This window comes from Delphinus delphis, chromosome 17 (assembly GCF_949987515.2).
Source record: "Delphinus delphis chromosome 17, mDelDel1.2, whole genome shotgun sequence".
Classification (NCBI taxonomy): domain Eukaryota; kingdom Metazoa; phylum Chordata; class Mammalia; order Artiodactyla; family Delphinidae; genus Delphinus; species Delphinus delphis.
This window is the reverse complement of record NC_082699.1, coordinates 79,425,301-79,447,645: the sequence shown is the minus strand read 5'-3', so window position 1 is coordinate 79,447,645 and position 22,345 is coordinate 79,425,301. Positions and strand designations below refer to the sequence as shown.

The 22,345-nt window shown below is 64.0% G+C and overlaps 1 protein-coding gene across 2 annotated transcripts in view; it reads left to right on the top strand.

Annotated features, from left to right (window-relative positions):
- Positions 1–22,345, top strand: part of ZC3H3 (zinc finger CCCH-type containing 3) — an 80,182-nt gene that overhangs the window by 40,110 nt on the left and 17,727 nt on the right. For both annotated transcript variants that reach the window (XM_059995269.1, XM_059995270.1), the window contains exons 5-9: positions 14,133–14,320; positions 19,797–19,839; positions 19,914–20,075; positions 20,158–20,227; positions 22,092–22,223. In XM_059995269.1, the coding sequence (XP_059851252.1) occupies positions 14,133–14,320; positions 19,797–19,839; positions 19,914–20,075; positions 20,158–20,227; positions 22,092–22,223 (595 nt within the window). The remainder of the gene's footprint in view (positions 1–14,132; positions 14,321–19,796; positions 19,840–19,913; positions 20,076–20,157; positions 20,228–22,091; positions 22,224–22,345) is intronic.

Below are 22,345 nucleotides of genomic sequence, written 5' to 3'. Positions count from 1 at the left end.
GCGAGGCAGAGCCATGCTCCTCCTCGGCTGTCTGTGCTGGCACTGCGGGGGCATTGACATGGGGTGTGCGGGTACTTGGTGTGGGATGGGGCCGGGTGGGGCTCACGTGCCTCTTCCCCATCAGTCCGAGCCTCTGGCCCGTCCTCCCCAGTGGCCACACAGCCCCCCGTGACAGTTGCCCCCCAACGCAGCTCTGTGCCACCACTTCTTCCCTGGCCATGGGGACCACTGGCGTGGGCCCAGGGTCACAGGCACTGTAGCCGGAGTGTTTGTGGCGAGACCACATTGACAGGTGGCACCTGTGTTCCATCTGCAGGCGGCGTGGGAGCGGAGGCTGGCGGCCTACACTGGAGCCCCCGTTTGCTCTGTCTCAGGCCAGGGGCTGCTGTTCCGTGGCCATGGTCCCTCCCTCTCCGGGCCCGTGGTGAGCTGGCCCGGAGCTCGCTGGCCCGGAGCTCGCTGGCCCAGGGTGCACCCCTGGGTCAGTGTCCCTGAGGGCCATGCTGGTAGGCAGGAGCTGCCGCACAGGGCTGGGGCCAAGGCCGGGGTGCAGGGCACAGCGGCCCGCTGAGCAGGCCAGGGCGCTCTGCCGCAGGTCCCTCCTGGGACGGCCTCTGTCGTCTGGCCAGCCCCAGCCCTGCTGGTGCCTCGTCTGTGTGTGACTCGTGGGCCCTCGAGCCTTCAGCCCTCTTGCTTCATCCCTTGGCCCTGCTTTTTTGTCGCTGCCTCCACACATTGGTGTCTTTCTCTCCATGGACGGACGTGCGCGTGTCTCCCTTCTGTCCTGCTCCCACTACCCCGTGCCCTTCCTCTTGCAGTGTGGGACGCCGCTCCCTGGTGCCTCAGGCGTGCGCGTGGTGCCGGGGACAGGGAGGTGAGGAGGGCGGGCGTGCCGAGTGGCCGGGGCCCCGGCGGTGGCAGGCTGTGAAGCGCTCTTACTCTAGAACGCCCGCGCCCGGCGCCACCCCGTGGCCCAGCACCACCCCCCAGCCTCCGCGCCTCGCTGCAGCTGCCCCTCGGGGAAGGGCTCTCCCAGGCCACCCTCCATCTCTGCTGCCTGTGGCCGGGCCTGCTTCGCCTGCCGTAGCGCACTGCGTCTTGATCATGAGACGTGCAGGGGGCTTCTTTGCCCTACGGGAGCTGGCTTGTGTGGCCAAGCCCTGCCCAGCAGCCTCCAGACCGGCGTGGAAAAGGGTCAGGCAGGCAGGAGCCTCGCCCGGGCCTGGCTCCTTGTGGGCCAGCGCTGACGGGACAGCACCCTGCAGGGCCCCGTGCGACACTGCCGCTGCCACGGCCAGAGCACAGGCCACGGTGTGGCCTCCCCGTGCGCTTGGTGACAGTACAGCGACTCACAGAGGAAGAGTGGGACAGGCCACGTTGGGTGTTTCAGGATAAACCTAGAGAGAGCATCCCTGCCGTTCGCCCCGGGGGGAAGCTTTGTTCCGAAGGCAGCGGGACTGTTGGAAGGAAGCTGGGCAGGTCCCGTGAGGTCCCTCCCCGTGGGGCCCTGTGGGAGGTGGCCCTCGGGGGTGCCCAGGCCCTGGCCACACCTTGCACTGTGGGCCCTCGTGCGTCTGTGTCGGTGTCCCGGGGGATGAGGAGCAGGGGCAGCTGAAAGTACTGCCCCCGACGGGGAGACAGAAAGCGTCCTTGTCCACCAGTGCTTCCTGGGTGCCTTCCACAGTCAAACGCCGTTTGAAATGCCACTTTTATCCTGGCTTAGAGGCGGTAGTAAAGCATCGTTCAAATAATCAATACCGTATTTAACTCTTTGCGTACGTCCAGCCTCCTGCCTGAGCTTACCCCACGGCACGATTCCCCTCGGGGCCGAGCCAGGGCCTCTGGAGATGGGTTGGGGGGAGGCGTTGTTCTAGGGGTCTGGGTAGCTCAGGGAAATGGGCTCCCTGCGTTGGCTGTGGGGTCCGGGGGGCTCCCCTTGCTGGGGACCGTGCCCAAAGGGCTCCCACAAGCAGGTGCCCGCTCAGGCCCCTGGTGGGCCTCAGGCAGCCTGGCCACCACCTCCTCCCCATGCCCCACCCTGTGGCATCAGCCCTGCTCCGCGTCACCCTCAGCTTCTCTGGGCAGGGGGCTCCCAAAGGGCACAGGGGCACCCAAGTAGCTGCTGGGCCCTTGGGGGGTTGGGTGGGCATGTCCTCCCCCTGCCATGGCTCGGCACTTAGCCCCCCCCCACCCCCAGCATGTCGCCATGTGGGTCCTCAGAGGTGGGCCTTCGGTTCGCCCCTCTTCCACCCCTGGCCATTGAGGGCTCCAACCAGGACCGGGGTTGCTGAGCCAGAATGTCGTCCACCCACTGCTGGGGCGTCCACGTCACATCTTCTCCCCCCTGGCACCCTGCTAAGGCTGTCAGAGGGCCTCTCCAGCCACTGCACGTGCGAACTGGTGGACAGTGGAGGAATCGTGGGGTGTCTCCTTTTAAACATTTGTCCCAGGTGGGAGGGGCTGCGGTTGCAAAGACCTCTGTGAGTTGGGGAGGCCCGCTGACGGCTGCCCTTGCCCCGGCCACCCCTTCTGCGGGGCAGTCACCGCGGCCAGGCAGGACCCTGAGCCCAGCTCCGGCTGAGCCTGGCTCTGGGCCCGCACTCCCATCTCCTGGAGCCAGAGCAGCAGGCGGGCGCAGAGCCGGTTTATTTTCCTCGGACTTTCTCCGAAGTCAGCAAGGTTTCTGTGGCTGCCCCACCCACTCCCCAGAGTAAGGAGCCCCGGTTTAATTTGCGGTTAGATGTCTGTTAAGATTGCGTCCACTTCCCAAGTCAGCACTTAATTGGCAAGGCGCTTGATTTAACAGCGTGGGAGCCTCCACCGGAAAAATGGCTTGAATAAATCACCGTCTGACGCCAGAAAATAGATATAATCTCAGCATTAACTACATTAATAGTAGCAGGAGCCGAATTAAGAAGGCCATAAAGCATAGGCGGGGGAGCATGAATTATGGCCCAGGCTCTGTCCCCTTGGCAAGGGGGATCCTCTGGGGGTGGGGCAGGGCAGAGGGGGTGCGCCAGGCCCCTCCCAGTCCGCCCTGCCCTGCCCACCTGCCCGGTAGGGGCCCAGGTGGGTATGCCCAGCTCGGGGCTTGCATGTGGGCGTGGCCAGGCCACCTGTCCCGCCCCGCCTTGCTGGGCTCCGGTGTCTGGCCCTGGGAAGGAGGGTGGACTTGGCCGCTCTGCCCTCCAGGGCTCCCCCCACCCCACCCCTAGGGCCTCCTTGGGGCCGGGCCCTGGCTGAGCGCTTTCCACCTGGACCATCCTCCACCAGCAGGTGCTAGCAAGGTCTCTGCCGTGTGAGACCCAGCGCCGATGGGACCGCACTGCCGCCACCTCCTCCCTCCCACAGATGGCTCTGCCCCGTGGTGTCTGCAGCCCGGATGTGTTCCCGAGGCAACATTTGGCTTGCCGCGTAGGTGGCTACAGCCTGACCCGGCTGTTGAAGTTGTGCCTCTTTTGTCCACCTCACTGAGGTCGGTCCACCCAGGAGGGGCCGCCCTGGTTCTGGGCTTTAGGGAGAGCCAGGGGGGCACCTCCTGCCGTGCTGGTTTGCATCTTCTCGTGTCCTTCTTGGCGTTAACTGCCACTGCCAGAAACTTTTCGACAATTTACTGGAGGAGAATGCTGTCCAGTTTTCATTTCAGTTTTTTTTTTTTTCCCCCACACCACGTGGCTTGTGGGAATCTCAGTTCCCCGACCAGGGATTGAACCCGGGCCACAGCAGCGAAAGCGTGAAATCCTAACTGCTAGACCACCAGGGAACTCTTTTAATTTCAGTTTTATTCATACTCTTTGTCAAGTTCAGCATTCTTTATGTGTACTGTTCATTTGTCTCTGGCCTGTTTCTTACAGGTTTTCAAGACTCTCTAAGTATTCGGGGTGGGGGGCACCCTTTTGGATTTTTAACAAACTTTTTACTTTTCTGTGTTCTTAAAACTGTCAGTCTGTTAAGACTTAGTATATTGATTTGCTTAGAACAGCCTTCCTCATCCCAAGATTACATGAGTTCAGTTATTTTCTTCTAGTGCTATGTTTTCAAGGTTTGCATTTAAAACTGTAACCTACCTGGACTTTACTGGGGACATGGTGTAAGACTAAAGGTCAAATTTAATTTTGCTTAACGCTTATTACCTGCTTGTCTCTGGACCACTAGACATTCAGACTTTTTTTCCAGTATTTAAAAATGTCACTTTTGTCATGTACAAATCTTGTTCCTGAACTTGGCCTTCTGGACAGATCTTTCTCTTTGATTTCCCTTTGCAAAACATTTGTGGTGGTTTGTATTTTCAGTGGTCAGTTCTGTGGGTTTTCATCTTGCGTGCCTACCGCACAGGTCGGGGTATGCCCGTCTCCTGCCCCGGGAGCTCCCACATGCTCCTTCCCGTCACGTCCCCAGCCAGCCACCCATAGGTCCCACTCCTCTGGCCTCTGGCCTCTAGACTAGCTCTGTCTCCAAACTTTTGAACTTCATACCAGTGGATTCATATAGTAGGTACTGTTTTGTGTGTGACTTCTTTTGCTCACCGTTTGTTGTGGACTGAATCATCCAAATTCATAGGCTGAGTCTCTGAACCCCAGTGTGGCTATATTTGGAGACGAGGCCTTTACAGAGGTGGTTAAGGTTAAATGTGGTCATTTAGGGTGGGGCCCTAATCTGATAGGTTTGGTGTCTTTATAAGCAGAGGAAGAGACGCCAGAGCTGAGCACTCAGACGCCACCTGCAGGCCAGGAGGAAAGGCCTCACCAGGAACCAGCCCTGCTGGTGCCTTGAGCTGGGGCTTCCGGCCTCCAGAACTGTGGGCCAACCTAGCCGCCCGTCTGTGGTGCCTTACGGCAGCCTGAGCCTGCTGAGGTGGTGCCGTGTGCAGCAGAGGCGTCTTCTTTTCCCTCACTGTGCCGCACTCCTCTCAGGGTGTGCCACACTGTGCTCGTTTGCTCTCGATGGACGTCTGGGTTATTTCCAGGCTCTGCTGCTCTCTGTCCTGTTGGGCATGTTGCCGAGTGACAAGGAGCCCTCCTCTCTATGGAACTGCTGCCTCAGCGGTGGATGGATGCTGGGCTGTAGCAGGGAAGGCCGGTCTCCCCCACGGCTGTCCTAGCCTGCACTTGTGCCACAGTGTGAGGGTGCTCCGGTCACGGGGGCTAGGGTGGCATCTCACGTCCCGATGACTCACGGTGCCAGCGTCTTCTCCCACTTTGGCAGACCTTCGTGAAGTGCCCTATGGAGTCTTTTGCCCACCTTTGTATTAGTTTGTTTTTTTATTGATTTGCTAGTGTTCTTTATATATTATGGCTACATTTCTCTATCAGATATCTTCTCACAGCGTGGGGCTTGCCTTTCAGTGCTGTCTAATTTATCGGTCTTCTTTTATGAGTAGTGCTCTTTGTGTCGTGTTGAAGAAATAGTTGCCTACCCCAAGGTCACGCTTTCTTCTAGAAGCTTGGCTATTTTAGCATTTATATTCAGCCTACGATCCTTCGTGAGTTAACTTTTACTCGCCATCTGAGGTGGGGGGTCAAGGTTTTTTTGTCTCCTCACAGAGACGTTTGCTGAGACGAGCCCCTCCCCCCACCAAAATGCAGAGCCAGAGACTGTGTGTCTGGCCTCCGTATTCTTCAGGTGAACCGTAGCAACACTGGCTCAGTTTCTCAGCCTTCCGCAGCCAGCCAGCCTCCAAACCCACCCACCTGCACTTAAGCTTCTCATTCTGCCCTCTGTGCAGGGCTTGCCTCGTCTCGGTGCTGCAGAAACGGTGTCGCGTGGGTTTTGCCTGTCTGCGGGCACACCTGCCAAGGTGTCGCCTTTAGTGTTTTGTTTTGCTTTTTTTTGTGGTCCCAGCCAGTCTTGCTGGTGTCTTGGAGGCTTTGACGGGCGTGTGTTCACCTTGCAGCTAGCTGCCTGCTCACCCTCTGCCTCTCAGGAACTTTTGCTATTGAGCTCGTGGGCCTTTCCCTGGAGTTGCTTGGATCCCGCGTCTGCGCGGCCACCACCCCCTTTCCCGGGGAGCCAGGCTGTGCTCACGTGTGACTCTCGGAGGAGCCGTCCCACTGGGGACTGTGCGGGAGGGGCACCTGCCCCCCCCCCCCTCCTCTCTTCCTGAGTCTCTTTACGTAGCGGTGACATGCGGGTCCCTGAGGGCCGGGGCTTGTAGCATTCAGGGGTCTGGTCGTGTTCCCACTGTGTCACACGCTCCCGCTTGGGCTGCCCTCCAGCGTCTCTCAGCTCGGCCACGTCCAGGTGCTGGGGCCTCTTCGTGACGTACATGCAAGCGTGAATGTCCTAGGGGGTCACCAGAGGGACACGGGCGACTGGTGTGAGAGCCAGAGGTGCAGGGGGGATGCAGCGAGGTGCCTGCCGAGCAGATGGCAGCCCTGGCTCTGGGGCTGGAGGGGAGCTGGAGAGACGGGGAGGGGTGCAGGTGGCCAGGGCCCTCTAACCCTGAGCAGTAGGCCGCGTGGCGCTCTGCGAGTGAGAGGCTGCGAGCCGCGTCCCGAGAAGGGCCAGCTGCAAGGTGGAGCGCGCCGAGCGCCAGCCAGCAGGACTGCGGGGCAGTGTGAGGGCAGAGGCCCCGAGATGGGCTGCCGAGCAGGTAGGTGATGGGAGGCCTGGCCAAGGAGCGCGAGCCCTCTGCTGCCAGAGGTTAGGTGGCCTGGCTTTTCACTGGGGCCTCGGCCCATCCGCTACCAGGGCTCCGTGGGGGCGCTCTCTGGGCTCTCTGGGCGCTGGTCCCCGCGTCCCTGGTGATGGGGGTCAGAGCAGTGGGCACCAGGGCACAGAGGAGGGGTTGCTCTGAGGATGGTGTGTGGGCAGCAGGGGCTGATGCGCTGGCCCAGCTTTGAGGAGGGAGCTTGAGGAAGCGCCCTCGGGGCTTGGTGGGCGGAGTCTGAGGTCTTGGCTCGGGGTGGGACGTGGAGGCTGGGCTGGACCTGAAACCCGGGCATGGGCATCGCGGATGTTGCCCGGGGGCGTCCTCGGGTGCAAGGGCCGGAGACCGGACGAGCCAGGCGACTGGCACAGGGCTCCTTCAGGGGTGTCCTCAGGGAGCCAGAGAACCTGGGGCTGGCGCTCTACTGCCTGAGCCGCCTTCCCTTGTCTATTGCCCACGTGGAGCGCCTCGCCGATGCAGCCCTGCGGGAGAGGGCTGGGATGGGTGGGCTGGAGTTCACGGGCACAGTGAGCCGGTGAGGGCCGGGATGGGGGGGCGGGAGGAGTTGGTGGGCAAGAGAGAGCGACATGGGAGGGGCCGAGGGAGCAGAGGAAGGGCCCGCCCTGCCCCTCACCAGCCGTCAGGGGCCAGGGGAGCCCTGGGCGACAGCCCAGCATGGAAGGCGACCCTTGGGTGCAGAGGACCGAGGTCCCGCCCTGGGCTACACCAGCTATTTGGCTGCCTGATCCTGGGCTCCCCCAGCCCCTCAGCCCAGCGAGCTGAACTCTGCCCTCTGGAGTGGGGCCATTAAGGCCCAATAATAACCTGTTTTTTGCAGCTAACATACAAAACACCAATAGCTTCAGCTGAAATGGATTTTTAAAAGTGTCATTTTATGGAGAATTTTACTTTCTATTTTGTTGTTTACTAGGCTCTTAAAAGGAAAGCTTGTAATGCATGCATTGATCGAAATACCAATTGAATAGATGTGAGCACATAAAACAAGCCAGCCCCCCTCACGCAGCCCCGGCGCTCGTACTGCGGGCAGCACGATTAGTGTTGCCCACCAGATGCCGGCTGGCCAGGGGCGCCCCGAATCATTTCTGTTCATTAGCGGGGACCCCCTGGGAAGGAGAGGCACCCTCAGAGACGACGCCTAGGTGTCCTGCTGGGTCAGGGGGGCCCGTGGCAGCCAGCCCCCTGCCTGCACCCCCCGCCCCCGCAGTTCCACCCTCAAGTGCTCAGCCTGTGCCCTGGGCCGGCCAGCTCTCTCCAGGGCTGTCCTGTCCTTGTCGCGACCCACCAGGGCCCTCAGGCCTCAGCTCCCACCCGGACCCGTAGCCCCGCATCCACTGCGAGCAGGTGTGTCCTGGGAAGCCGAGCCATCACCTCACCCCTGCCCCAGGGTGGCCGGGGCCACACGCAGGAGGAGCACGTCACACGCCGGGAGGAGGGTCCCAGGAAGCCAGGTGGCCCCAGTCATCCTGAGGCCCGCACCGTCCGTCCGTCCGTCCGTACATCCGCTGAGTCCCTGGCTCCCGGGAGCCTGCCCTGCCACCCCTCCTGGACCCTAGCCCCCGAGGGCCTCTGTCCCTCGCCCCCAGAACCCAGAACGTTCTGTCAGCACCTGCGTGACAGGATGCCCTGCACGACGGCCAGGACCCCGAGTGAGGCCTCAGCTGGGAGGGCGCAGCCTGTGGCGGGGAGCCAGGCCGTCAGCGTTTCCGTGGAAAGCCCGCTTAAGCAGTTTGCAGCCGTCACGGTGGCGGCAGCGGCTGAGCCTGACCTACTTGGGATTCGCCGCGCAGCCGCCTCCCCGGGTGCCCCTTCTGCTGACGGCGCACTCCCCGCTTGCCTGGAGCTGCGTGGAAGCCGCTCCACTTCCTGAAAAATGCTTCCCCACTTGTTTTCTCTGCTCCCGGCCAGCCTGCCCGCCTCCTGGCCCTGCACTGCCCAGCCCCGGCCTCAGTCCCTCCAGCTGAGCCCAGGGGCCTCTCCTGGTGTAAGTGCCCCACGTGTCCTGTCTCCCACCCACCGAGGTCTCCCGTCTGTGTGTCTCCCCTCACACCTCAGGGCATCCCGGTGTGCGGGACCCGGGTGGCCCCCCAGCCTCCCTCCTGGTGTGCATTCACCCAGCACGGGTCACTGGAGCCCCCGCTCACTGGCACGGCCCCCGCCCCGTGGTGCCCGCTCCCAGGTATGACACAGCCCTGTGCCGTCGGGGTTTGGGGGAGGCTTCCCAGGGACCTGACGTCTGACCTGGTCTCCAGGTAGACCTGTGTGACAGGCACAGGGATGGCACGTGCACAGGCCTGGCTCAAGGGGGGTCGCAGTGGCCGTTGAGGGCCCGAGAGACCCGCCTGCAGGGGGGGCAGGTGGAGCGCAGGGAGCTCGAGCAGATGTGCAGCTTTCAAACCAACTGATGGGATGGGGACCCCACCAGGGAGCCGTGAATGAGGGCAGGACCCCAGACTGCCTCTGGGGCGAGAGGGCCACTTCCTCGGTACCAGTGACAGAGGTCCGGGCTGCGTCCCCATCCCGGGGCGTGCGGGGCGTGTGGAGGAGGGGAGCAGACTGTGGGGACTGGAAGGAAGGTACCAGCGAAGCGCTCTGTGTCTGAGGGGCCTTCCTGGAGCATAGCCGCCAGTTCCGCCAGCAACTTGTCCAGGCGCGGGCTCCCTGGGCCTGGCCCTGTCCCCAGCAGGCTCTGTCCCACCCTCTCTGGGTCCACGGGGCCTGTGCCAGGCTGCCTTAGGACTGGGTGCTGAGAGGCCTGGAGCCCTCAGGAGTGGGTACGCCGGAGCGGGGCCCCTTCAGCTCCAGTGTGGTCCTGCCATCCCACCTGAGCAGTGACAGCCGAGGAGGAGCCCGCGGGGCTGTGCTGGCGGCCTGAGGCCGTGTCAGTTTAAAGGCCAGTGGGCCTGGCGAGGAGGCCTGGGCACCCGGGCACAGCTCCAGGGTGAGGCTCGCCCTGCCCAGGGTGTCCTGGAGGCTGGGGCTGCTTCCAGGGTCTCCAGGGCCAGGCCGGCTCCCTGCCCCTTGCCTCCCTGCACCTGACCATGCCCTCCGTTAGGAGGAGCCACTCTGTGGGCCTTAAGGTGACGTGGCCTGGCAGGCTGCCTGTCCTCGGCCCAGGGTCTTGGGTGCGCTGGGGCAGGTGAGGTGCGTGGCGTTCAGGTGCTGGTCTGCCTGGCACTCCGTGCACGCACACCTGTGCCCCAGGCTGCCAGGCTGCTTAGCCCAGGATGCTCTGGGTGGGCCCGTCTCAGCCGTGCAGCCCGAGAAGCGGACCCGCAGCAGGGGCGCCCTGCGCATGGTGTTGGGGGCTGCACAGACCTGCTTGGGCAGTGGCCAGGGAGCGTGCAGGGAGCCTGGGTGTCCAGGGCCAGCCTTTGAAACCGTTGGGGAGTGGGGGAGCCCTGGCAGGCTGGGCAGTCGGCCAGTGCCGGCAGTGCGCCCCGCAGGCCGAGCAGAGGTTTTGTCACGCTCATCCTGGCTCCCTGGGGAGAGCTTTCCTGTGTTACCCAGACCCTGATGCCCCATCTCTCGGGGTCCATTTTCCCTGGGACTTTCTACTCACTTCCTGGGTACAGCAGGTGAGAGGGGCCTCAGAGGGCAGAGCCCCTTGGAGTTCCTGGATGGCCTTGGGCCTAGAAGTTTCTAGCTGCTCCCCAGGCAGCGGACACACGGCTGCTTTTCTTTTTAAACCTACTTTTGTGGCGTGTGTGTCTTTCTCCCCATTACTGCCGCTTTTCATTTAAAACGTTATCTCCCCCCCACCTGTCCTTCGTGGCCCCCAGGGGGCCGAGGGGAGGCCCAGCCCTCACCCCAGAGTAGTCAAGGTTATGGTGATAAATCCTGGGGCATTGTCACTGCTATTCGGAGTAAATTGGCTGGCCGCTTTCGGGCTGAAGGAAAGATAATTTGCTGTAGTATTTCAAATGGATTAGAAATGGATTTGAAGGGAAAGTTCATGCCTCCCATCACAAAGGCGAGAAAAAGGACTATCTTAAGGCAGGTTCCCTCCCCGGCCTTCATTATCCTCGCTTAATACCTTTCCTATTTTCCAGCCTTAATGAAATTTCCTGGCGGCATGGGCCTGCCGGACGGATGGGAGCAGCCTTTAGATCTGAGGCTCCTGTTGTAGAAAAGGAATTACAGGCCCTTGCTGCGAGGGCAGGCGCGTTCTCTGGGTCCTTGGCCCTGCTATTATCTCATTAATTTTATCCCCTCTTCTCAATACAGTTCGTTTCCAAAGGCTGTCCTCTCCATTAGGGTAACAATTTACTGGAGTGCTGTGACACCCACGGCAATGAAAGGCTACAAGGTGTTTGGGGCGGCGGGGGGGGGGGGGTGCCCAGCCCACTGTTCCAGTTCCCGCCTGCCCGGCATCTGCCAGGCCACAGGTCCAAAGTCAGCGGGACCAGCGGGAGAGGGAGGGGCAGAGGCGGCTCTGCGAGACTGCAGGCCGGGCCGGTTTCCACGGGCTGGGGGCCCTCCCCAGCCCTCGCCAGCCCTCCCCGAGTTCTTTGGGTGCATCCACCTCCCCCAGGCAGCCCCAGGGCACCATCTGGGAGTGCAGCTTCTCCCAGCTTGGCTCCCAGGCTCCTGGGGTGCCCCAGGGAGCTGTGGCTCCAGGGCTGTTCTCGTGCTGCAGCCCTGCACCCAGGCACGCGGGGTCCTTGGGCCCAGGTGTGAGCACAGACTGTGAGCACAGAGCCGGGGCCTCGGAGCAGGAGGCCTGCTGCGCCTCCGCTCCTCCCGGAGGCCCGCAGTTGCCCCACCACTGCACCAGAGCCCAGGGGCATGGCTTTTCGGGTCGGAAAGGGGATGGATCGGTTGGTCGTGTTCATCCATAAGAATAATCAACATTGTCCCGAGAGAGGAATGTCACCTGAGATGGGCGTCGTAGCAGTAAGAGCAAATCGCAGAAGGCAGCGATTAACGGGGCCACTTCTCCTGGGGGTGGGGGTGGCCAACAACAGCCCCAGACTGAGGCTTCTCTGTGTGCAGAGCTGTGGGACGCAGGCCCTGGGCGGGGGCCGCCTGAGGGGTCCGGCACACGCTCTGCCCTGAAGCTTCCAGTTCCTTCTGGCCCCAGGACCTGCCGGCCTCCACCCTGCTGGGTCCTGCCTGGGCGGGGCCTTCTCTTCCTTGGGCTGCCACGTGCCGCTTGAATCCCACGGCCCACGGCGTCGCCTGCGTGGCTGCCTCTGGGGGCGGTGGTCTGTCCCTGTCCAGCCTCAGCCAGGAGCGCATGCCCACCGGTGGGGAGCTTCCTCACCTCTTGAAGGGCCTGACTCCCTTCCTCCCCACCGTCTCTCTCTCACGTTTGATGGGGGCCAGCGCCCTGGGCGGAGGGAGAGGCAGGTGGGAGAGGGGGTGCCCTTGGTAATGGGAGGGGCGGCTGAGCGCGTCTTTGTTCCTGGCAAGCGCAGTCACACGATTGCGATGCACAGCCTGTGCGGGAGGCGGGGGGCTGTCCCTGAGCAGCCGCCCCACGGTGAGGGCCTGAGTGCCACGAGCAGCCGGCGCGCTGGGGGCGACCCTGGGTGCACAGATGGGGGCTGCGGAGTGGGGGGGCCCCGACGCTGCGCCTCGCCCGGGGCTGGCAGATGAAAGGGCGGCTGGTTTGTGGGCGGGGAGACCTCTGAGGGCTCGGGATGGTGCGGGGCTGGGGGCCGGGGCTGTCGGGGGCCTCTCAGCCTCGGGCTAAGTGAGCTGTGGTGACCACCAGCCTGGGCTCTGCTCTCAACCTTGGAGATCAGGGCTCAGGCCAAGCTGTGCCTTTCGGGCAGCAGCCACAGCTCCTGCAGAGGGCCCCGGGCTCCCAAGGCTGACAGCGCTCTGCAGTGAGGGGCGGAGACCCCACCCAGCCCTGCCCCCTCCTCACACCTCCACCTGGCCTTGGTGTGAGCCCAGGGGACAGGGCAGGTGCCCGCTGAACATGCAGATGCCCTGAGGCCAAGGCGGGTAGATCTGCAGTCCCAAGGTCCGGGAGAGCCTGGAGGTCTGGCTCCTCCCCCAGAGGATGCCCACGTGCCCCGTGAGAGGGCAGCTGGAGCCTGTCGGCACGGCCAGCGTGAGCCGGGCTGCCGAGGACCCTTGGCAGGAGTCCTTCGCTCCAAGATCGGTCTCTGTGAACTTAAGTTTTAATTAGGGGAAACGGGGTTGTGCGCTTTCTGGCGGGCCTCCTCAGCTTCCCGCCTCATGGTGCTGCTTCAGGTCCCCAGCACCCGGCTCACTCGGCTGGTGAGAATGACCCCCAACTCGCAGATGGAGAGATGGGGGCCAAGGGGTGGGCCCGGAGGCCTGCCGCGTCCCGTCTGCACTTCAGACCCAGGTCTGGGCCCCCTCCCTGGCCCTAGGGAGCCAGGAAAGGGTGTGCTGCTGCCCAGGTGGAGTTGGGGTTCATATGCTCCCAGGGGAAGGGGCCTCAGCGGGAGCACTTTGGAGAACCCAGAGGGAGGGTGCCGTGTGTGCCCCAGGACGGGCCCTGGCTTCAGCCGGCTCCTCTGCTGGGCCCCGGGCTGCTGCTGGTGGCACTGCCTGCAGTAGGACCACCCTCCTCACGCGCCGCCCCCCTGCTCCTTGGGGGCCATCTTCGGGTAGAGGTGATGCTCACGCGACAGCTGGTGCTCCCTTGCCCAGGTTTGCCAGTGGGGCCCGAACGTACACTGGGTGGGGACAGCGTGATTAGCAGAATCTGAGCTCATAGGGAATTAAGCTCAAGTTGCATAAACAGATTCCTGCTGAAACGCACGGGGTTGGGGGGCGGTGCAAGGCCAAGTCCTTCTGGAGCCCTGAGGCCCTGGGCAGCGGGAGGGCCTTGGACCCCTCGTGGCAGCTCGGGGGAGCAGGTCCACCAGGGCAGCTGCAGGCCCACCATCTGTGGGACCTGAGTCAGGGTGTGTGTGGCCGCTGCGCGCTGTGTGTCTGTCGGGGGACTTATCCCGACCTGTCTGCCCTTGGGCTGGCCTGGGCGTCCGCTAACCCCAGGACAGCCGGCTCAGTCCTCTGCCAGCCTTTGACCTCGAGGAGACTTCAGTCTTTCCCCTGCCACAGCTTGCCGGCGGGAGCAGGGTCTGTGAGCCTGTCCCCTCCCAGTCTCCATGCAGGGCCCTCCGTGCAATGGAAGAGAGGCAGGGAGGGTGGGCAGTGGAGCTTGCTGACCCCACAGCACGGCCTTCCCAAAGCCGGGGTGGCACCACTGGGGCAGCGCCCAGGAGGTGTTCCCGGGCAGTGGTGATGGCCACAGGCCTTAGAGTAGACCCTCAGGGCCACCTTAGTGCAAGCGCCCAGGGCACAAAGGAGCCCCCTCGAAGCCGTGTCGCAGAGGCGTGCGTGTCGGAGGGGGAGGCTCAGTCCCAGCCTGGTTGGTGGGGTTGAGGGTGCCCCCTCCTGTGCCAGTGGAGGGCGGGAGACAGGTTTCCGCGACCGCGGGCCCTGGGGCTGGGCTGACAGGCGTTCCCTGTCCTTGCAGGTCCTTGGTGCTGAACGGCCTGCGTACTGCTGCAGCGGGTGGGAAAGCCCAGCCCGGCTCCCCTCGGTGGCGGAACAAAGGCTACCGTTGTATCGGAGGCGTCCTCTACAAGGTGTCGGCCAACAAGCTCTCCAAGACCTACGGCCGGCCCGGCGGCGACGGGGGCAGCAGGCCCCTCCTGCGCGCAGGTGAGGCTCCTGGCGGGTGAGGGCTGTGCGTGCGCCGGTTGCTCCAGGCTGGCCACCTGTCTGAGGCCCCAGGCCTGGGGCTCTCCCGGAGCCGGCCCGGCCCAAGCGAGGGCTTCCCAGACAGCGCCCCAGCCCCAGGGCCACTTCACTCCTGCTCGCAGAGCCTCAGCAATTGCCCCTCACAAGGCTGGCAGTGGCCACGATGGGGAGGCCCCCCAGGGACGGCTTGGGTGCCCCTGCCTCTTGCTTGGCTAAGCCGCCTCTGATTTTCTGTGTTTTGCTCCTGGACAAAGGAGGTGAGCCGGGTATGGTGAACACGGCCTGGGCGAGTGAACACCTGGGGCTGCGGTGCCTAATTGCTTTGGCAACGCCCCGCTGTGCCTGGAGGCTGCCACCACCACGTGCGCCTCCGCAGCCTGGGAAACAGGCCGCAGAGAAGGAGATGCTTTGGATTTGCTTATTGTGCACATTAACTAGAAAAATAGTTTGGTTTCAGTCCAGTTTTACTCTTTTTCTCTGCTGTCGAAAAGGGAGAAAAACGAGGAGAGGCTGCAGGTGGTACGGGGATTGCACAGGCCCAGCTACCCCAGCCCCCAGCCCGACCCGCCCAAAGGGGCAGGAGGGAGAAGAGGCCCGGGCCAGGGAGGAGGCAGGGCGCGGGTGACCCTCCTGGAAGCCCTCCCTCTCTTCTCCCAGGGCCTCTGTCTGTTGGCCTGGGGCGCCTGGCTGCCTAATTCCAGGCCAGGTGCCCCGGGCTCCCCAGGACAGGCACTCTGCGCCTGCCTGGAGGAAGTTTCCTACCTAGAGGGGTTGGGCTGTGTGACCTCTCAGGGCCTCTGCCTTGACCTCGGGAGCTTGGTGGTGGAGGAGCAGGTGCAGAGGCCTGGCTGGGCCTCCTCAGGGGCCTTGGTGAGACTCAGCCCCGAGGGGCTGCCGCCTTGGGTCAGGGGATGCCCTGAGGCAAGGCGGGTAGATCTGCTGTCCCACCCGGATTGCCTAGCGGGCCCGTAGCACGTGTGCTCGTAGTCTGTGGGGCCCACACGCAGCTGTGGGCATCTCAGAGGGCAGGGACCTCAGACCTCCTCTGTCCATGGCCGCTTCCAGCCTGCTGCTTCCCCTGAGCCAGGCCCCTCCCAGGGCTGCCGCAGCCAGGCCTGCTGGCGGGCTGGACAGGGCCGTGGGTGCCCAGACATCCAGAGAAACGCACAGGGCTTGCAGCGGCCGCTCGGCGGAGTGGCCATCCGGCGGCCCGAGGGACCAAGCCTCTCCGTGGGCCCGACCTCTGGCCCCAGCTATGCCCGAGCCCCCCCCACCCCACCCTCACGACCGGCCCAGCAGGCAGGACCCCCGCTCCGCTCCCTGCTGTCCTCCCTTGGGCTGGACAGGTTGTGGTTTGGGGCTGTCCTGGCCCTCGCCGGGACCCTGGGCTGCACGTGAGCCTGATCCGAAATGGGCCGGTGGGCCTGTGGGACGGGGCTGCACCCGCCACCTGGGCTCCTTGCGTCCCCTCGCATCCCTCACGCCTGCATCCAGGCGGAGGAGAGGCGCCTGGAGGCTGAGAGGAAGAAGCGGGTTTGGACTCAGCCTGCCCACAGGCATCGCGGGGCCCCACGTTCGAGCAGCCTGCTGGGCGCTGGGCCCCGGGTCTGAGCCGGCTGCTGCCCCGGGGTGCGGTCAGAGCAGGTGGGAGGGGCCGGCGTTAGGGACTGTGGGGCACGGCCCTGCCGCCTGAGCTGGCAGCTGGCCGGGGAGGGGGCTGCGACACTTCTCCCCGGGGAGGATGCCACGCTGAGCCCGCTGCCCTCCAAGTGCTGAGCTCCGCAGAATCCCACCTCCCCGCTCAGACAGAGCAGCAGGGACAGGACAGCTGCAGGGTAGCGCCCTGGCCTTCCCCACCCATCTCCCCCCAGCCCTCCAGCCTCTGGGCAATTAGGTGAGGAAGGGGTGGGGGGGGGTTCCTCCCTGCTGACCCGCCCCTGCAGGCCACAGCTGCCCATACCCTGCTGACTAGCCTGCTGGCTGCCAAGGGGCAGCCCTGGGGCTCAGCCCTCCCGCCTCAGGGTCGGGGCAGGGAGGTGGGGTTTGGAGCACAGACCACAGGGCAGCCTGTCCTGGGGGCATGAGGCCGGCCCAACACAGCACCAGCTGCCTGGACCCCCATACGGGTGGCCGATTCTTGGCTATAAGGAAGGTGGATTGCTCCCAGCTGTGGGAATGCCTGTGGACCAGCAGCCCACTTAGGTGAATGATAATTAAAGAAATAAATTTTCTACTCCGGAGTCGACAGAACTTTGACTCCAGCGAGAAAGTGCAGGCCTCCTTGGGAGGGGGCGGGGGCTCCCCCCCGCCTCCTGGCTGCCGGCCTCTCTGGGACAACATCAGCCCCTGGTTGGGGTGCCTGATCCATCCCAGGCTTCGTTGGGGAGAGCCTTGCCCTGCCCAGCTCCCGAGCCCCAGGGGCAGGGCCTTCTAGCAGGCACACCTTGCTTCCCTGGAACCCCGGGGCCAAGCACTTCCTCCCAGGTCTAAGGTCTGCCCACCCAGAGGGCCCAACCCTGGGACCCACCCCCTCACATGCTTTGGCCTGGAACCTGGCGGGGGTCCTCCCAGGCGGGGGCTCTGATGGGGCTCCACTGGGCCTGGCCTGTGCCTCGGCCCCAAGAGCCAGCAGGGCCCTGCGGTGGAGCAGAAGCCACGAGTCCCCCTGCCAGAGCCACCTTGCTCAGCCTGGGCTGCAGGCCTGGCTCCCAGGCTTCTTCTGAGCCCCAGGCCCCAGACCGGGGCAGACGGAGGCTGTGGTGGGCAGTTTCCCTGCTGCTGACCTGCCACCACGTGCCCTGGGCAGGTAGTGCGGGGCAGGGTGGGGGTGGGGGCGGTCTGAGTCGCTGCCTGGGCGGGGGCTGCCTCACCGCCTGAGTCTGTTTTGGGAAGACCCCTGGGAAGTGCAAGCTCTCCAGAAGGCTCAGTGCCTCCTGCTCTGCGGTGGCCAAGGGTTTTCCGCTGAACCTTTCAGCGCCTCCACACCGCTTTTCGAACAGCTACTTCATGTGCCTGTTTTAGCGCTGCAGAGTACTTGGAGAGGCGCCGCCTGTGCTTGTAAAACTCCTGCGGGGCCCTGCACTGGCATGTTTGTAAGAGCAGAAGTGGACAGAGGAGTAAACCTGCCCGCGCCCCCCCTGCCCACCCGCCCCCCCCCCCCCCCCCCCCCCCGCCCTGCCGCCCCGACCAGAGGCCAGGCCTGCGGGCGGGTCTGACAGGCAGGCGCATGACGCCAGTGGCCCCTGGCGGGAGCAGATGGCGCCACGGCGTCACTGGCAGCCTGGGCGACTGCCCCGGAAGCCGCGCTCACCGACAGTGATCAGATTGCACTGTCACCCTCAGGCTGGCAGGCGGAGGGCCACTGCGTGCCATCTGGACTGGCCTCCACTGCCACCCCGAGGATGGGTGTCCCCGGCCTGGAAACCAGACTCCAGTATGGCCTGGAGCCGTCCTAAGACCCCCTCCCCGCCAGCCCTCACGCTCTGAGCCCCCTCTCTCCCTTCTGTGTCATCGCGTTCCCTTCCCCCATTCACATACAGTAACGCAGCCGCCTGGGCCGCCGTGCAGAGCACTTCCCTCCCGCGGGGGTCTCGCGGCACAGCCCTGGAGCCGCCTTTTTTAACTTGAGGAGACCGAGGCTCAGAGGCGGGCGGACACTGGCCAGAGGGCACTGGCCCAGGACGGGCTCACAGAGCGTCCAGGGAGCGGCAGGGCTTAGCAGAGGGTGGGCTGCGGAGGAGGGCGTCTCAGGGTCCGGCCTGTGGGGCGCAAAGGGGTTTGGGTTTGGACAGGCCGAGTGAAGTGTCAGAACACTGGTGTGACTGGGTGTGGAGCTCGGGAGACCAAGCTGAGCGGGCCCTGGGAAAGGACGCCCTGGGGCGAGCCAGGGAGAGGGCCCTACAGGTGACAGGAGGGCCGCCTGCCCAGGCCTCCCACGCGGCTCCGGCTCCGGTGGGGCGGGTGCTCAGGGCCAGGCAGCTTGGGGGCGTCCCTTTTTAAACCTGGGATGCTTTGTCATCGCCTCAGGTCCCTAGAATTTCTGAGTGATGTCACTCGTGCCTCCTGCTGCCGGATCCATTTCAGCAGCTGCCTGTGGGAAACCGGATCTGGTCTGGGAAGGGTCATGTGTGTGTTGAGGAACTGTGGCCATCCTGAGCAGCTCTCACCCTGCCCGGCCCGCCTTGGTCCTGGGGAGTGACCTGGTATCAAAAAGGCAGGCGGGAGCCGTGTATTAGCCCGGATGCCCCTTCTGTAGGGTGAGCTCACACTGCAGAAGACAGTGCCACCCGCCTGCCCCGCATCCCCTGCCCCCAGGGCCCAGCCCCACCCAAACCCCAGCTGCCCTGGCTGCACGTCCACCTGTTCCCTTCCTGTCGCCACTGACCACTCTGTGAGCAACTCCCCTTCAGGCCACAATCGGTGACCTCAGAGAGGCCTTGCTTGGTCTGTGCCCTTGGGGTTTTGAGGAGTGTCTTACACGGTGCCTCCGAAACTGTGCGGAGCGGGTACCCGCCAGGGCCTCCAGCCACACGACACAGGCCGCCGTCGGCACGTGGCTTCCTCAGGGCCTGGGAGTGAGGACTTCAGGATTTGTGGCCATACACATCTTTTTTGTTTTTATCTTACGACGCTTTAAATAAGCTATTCTTAGCTACTGCAGAACCAGGTGGCATTCCCAGACCCCACTCAGGTCACGCGTCCCTGGGTTCTCCTCCAGGCAGAGGGAGGTGGCGGGGAAGCCCCACCACCCACTGTTCCTGGGACCACTTGCCTTGAGGCAAGACTACGGGCCAAGGACTTCCCGGGTGTTGCAGAGGTTAAGAATCCTCCTGCCAACGCAGGGGACACGGGTTCGAACCCTGGTCCGGGAAGATCCCACATGCCGCGGAGCAGCTAAGCCCGTGCACCACAACTGCTGAGCCTGCGCTCTAGAGCCCGTGAGCCACAGCTACTGAGCCCGCGTGCCGCAACTACTGAAGCCCGCGTGCCTAGAGCTCGTGCTCCGCAACAAGAGAAGCCACCGCAGTGAGAAGCCCGCGCACCGCTACGAAGAGTAGCCCCCGCTCGCCGCAACTAGAGAAAGCCCATGCATAGCAATGAAGACCCAACGCAGCCAAAAATTAATTAATTAATTAATTAATTAAAAAAACAAAGACCACTGGCCGGCAACCAGGGTGGCCTCGAGGAGCTGTGCCACCAGACCTGGTCCCTGAGCCTTCGTCCCCGTCCGCTTCTGCTGTCTCGCCTCGGCCTCTCCCCTGCACAGGGCTGGGAGGGGGCCTGGCAGGGGCCCAGGAGGGCAAGCGGTTTCCTGGAGGGGTGGCAGTGCCTGAGCTGAGGGTGGGGCATCCCAGGGGGCCGGTGCCAGGCAGGTGAGCAGGGAGAGGGCAGAGCCGGGGCGGTGGGCCTGGAGTGACCCGGCCTCTCTCCACCACAGGCCGCTTGGACCCTGCCAGCAGCTGCAGCCGCTCCCTGGCCAGGTACGTCCCTTGGGGTTGGGGGCGGGGGTGCTCCCCGTCCTCCCGGGGCTCACGGACGTCTGCCCCCTCCCCAGCCGGGCCGTGCAGCGCAGCCTGGCCATCGTGCGGCAGGCGCGGCAGAGGCGGAGGCGGAGGAAGGAGGAGTACTGCATGTACTACAACCGCTTCGGCAGGTGCAACCGCGGCGAGCACTGCCCCTACATCCACGACCCCGAGAAGGTGGCCGTGTGCACCAGGTGCGCCCACTGGGGCCTCCCTGCGGGTGGGGTGGGGGCTTCCCCGGGCTCCTCGCCCCTCAGACCCTCCCTGTTTGCCTAGGTTTGTTCGGGGCACGTGCAAGAAGACGGACGGGACCTGCCCCTTCTCCCACCACGTCTCCAAGGAGAAGGTGAGTTTTCCCCTGTCCCCTGCGCCCGTGGGGCCGGGGGTGGGACCTGGAGGCTCTGCCCCTCCGTCCCGCCACGTGCCCGGTGGCCCCTAGGTGTAGGGCCGGGCCGTGGCGGAGGGGGGCGCACAGTGCGGGGAGCTCTGAGGTCAGGGGTCAGTGCTGGCCGGAGGGCCGCCCACTGCGCGGAGCGGGGGCTGCAGCGGGTCAGAGGAGGCGGGATCCGGCGGAGGCGCTGCTGCTGCTGCAGCTTTTCCCCTTGAGGAACTTGAAAAGAATCAGCATTTTTCTCCCTAGTAGAGCTTCGAAACTCTGCTGTGAGCAATTTGGAAATTCACGTCGAGTTTCGGGTTCATTAGCTCCGGCTCCAAAGCTGGTGCAGGCTCTGAGCTGTCTAACGCAGAAGCCCTGCACCAGCGCCCTGAATTAATGTTATTGTTATTTGTGTGGACGTGCTGGGTGCAAACAAGGTTAATTGAAATGAGAACGCAGTTTCCTCTTGATGCTGACAGCTAGAGGAGTTCCGTTTGGTGCAAGAGTTGGCTTTATTACCCCTTTTTATTAGCGCTAATTTGGGTCCTGTATCAAAACGCACATTAAGGGAATTGTCTGCAGCCGCAGCACTGCCGGCCGCAGGCCACCGCTCCCCGCTCCCTTCTGCGCTGCAGTTAAAAGACAATTAAAAATAGTCTCCTCGCTAAATCACCCTTTGTTTCTCTGCTTTCTCTCCTTCCCTCCTCAGCTGTAGTCGTATTCAGCTGCCCCCGACCCCACACCTCTCCCCAGAAAAGTGGCTTTTTGAAGCTCCTGTGTGTCCTCTGCAGGCAGGCGGGAGTCCAGTGGGGTGCAGTGAGGAGTCCGGCCGGGAGAGGCCAGCAGTGGGGGGTGCCCGGGGACCACGTGGGCAGGGCAGGCAGGTCTGACAGCGGAGGGAGGAGGCCCCCGAGAGGTATCAGGCCTGTGGAAGGTGTGAGACCTACAGGGTGACAGCCGTGCGAGCTCCTGGCAAGGTTCCATCCCGCCAGGAGGCTGGCCTGCTGGAGGGGCAGGGCTCACCGCAGGGGCCCCAACCGAGGAGTCAGCCTGGGCGACTTCAGAGGCACACACCCTCCCCTCCCGCTGTCTGCTGGCCCTCAGGCCTCAGTCCCCCCACGGGGGGAGAAGGGGGGCTGCCCACCCTGTGTCCCCCACCAGGTCTCCCCTGGACCCACCTGCCGACGGGCCAGGGTGCTGGGAGCCTGCCCCCTGCACCAGTCCTCCACAGTGCCCGCCTGCGTTCAGTGCTCAGCAGAGCCCCGTGGCCAGGCTTCACCAGGCCAAGTCAGGTCTCCAGTTCACGGACGCTGCCAGGTGTCCACGCATCAGGCAGCTGGAAACTCTGCTGGATTTCAGGCCCTATGGGCTGACACCCCACCTAGAGCCCCCATGCACCGCCTCCCTCCTACCCCCTAGCCCTGCTCTTCTAGACCAACCTCCTCCTGGCCCATGCCACCCCAGCCCTACACCCTGGAAACCAGGCAGGCTCGGGGCAGGTGATGGACTCACGTGACAGCACATCAGGGCCTGAGCCAGCCTGCTGGGCTGGGTCCCCCGTCTCAGTATCCTCATCTGGACCGTGTGAGGGCAGACGAGCTCTGCCCGGGCGACCACACCTTCTGGGGAGGCTGAGGGTCTGACTTCAGGGTGGGCGGCCCCTCCTGCTGGCCAGCGCTGTGCTTATTTCCACAGTCGGTGTGTGGCTCATGCCTGGCGGTGGAGCCCTGGGTGGGGCCCTGGGATCCTGGCGTTCCTGCCTGTGAAGTGGGGTGAGGAGGGGGGCTCGGGGGAAGTGGCCTGCCCTCAGCCTCATGCCTTTCCACCCCCCCAGATGCCTGTGTGCTCCTACTTCCTGAAAGGGATCTGCAGCAACAGCAACTGTCCCTACAGTCACGTCTACGTGTCCCGCAAGGCGGAGGTCTGCACCGACTTCCTCAAAGGCTACTGCCCACTGGGTGCGAAGGTGAGGGGCGTGGGTGGTGGGAGGGGCTCGCGGGTGTGTCCTCGCCCGTCACGCTCACCTGTGGGCTCAGCCCAGCACAGCACCGGGGCTGCCGTTGTGGGAAAGCCCCCAGCAGCTGAGCA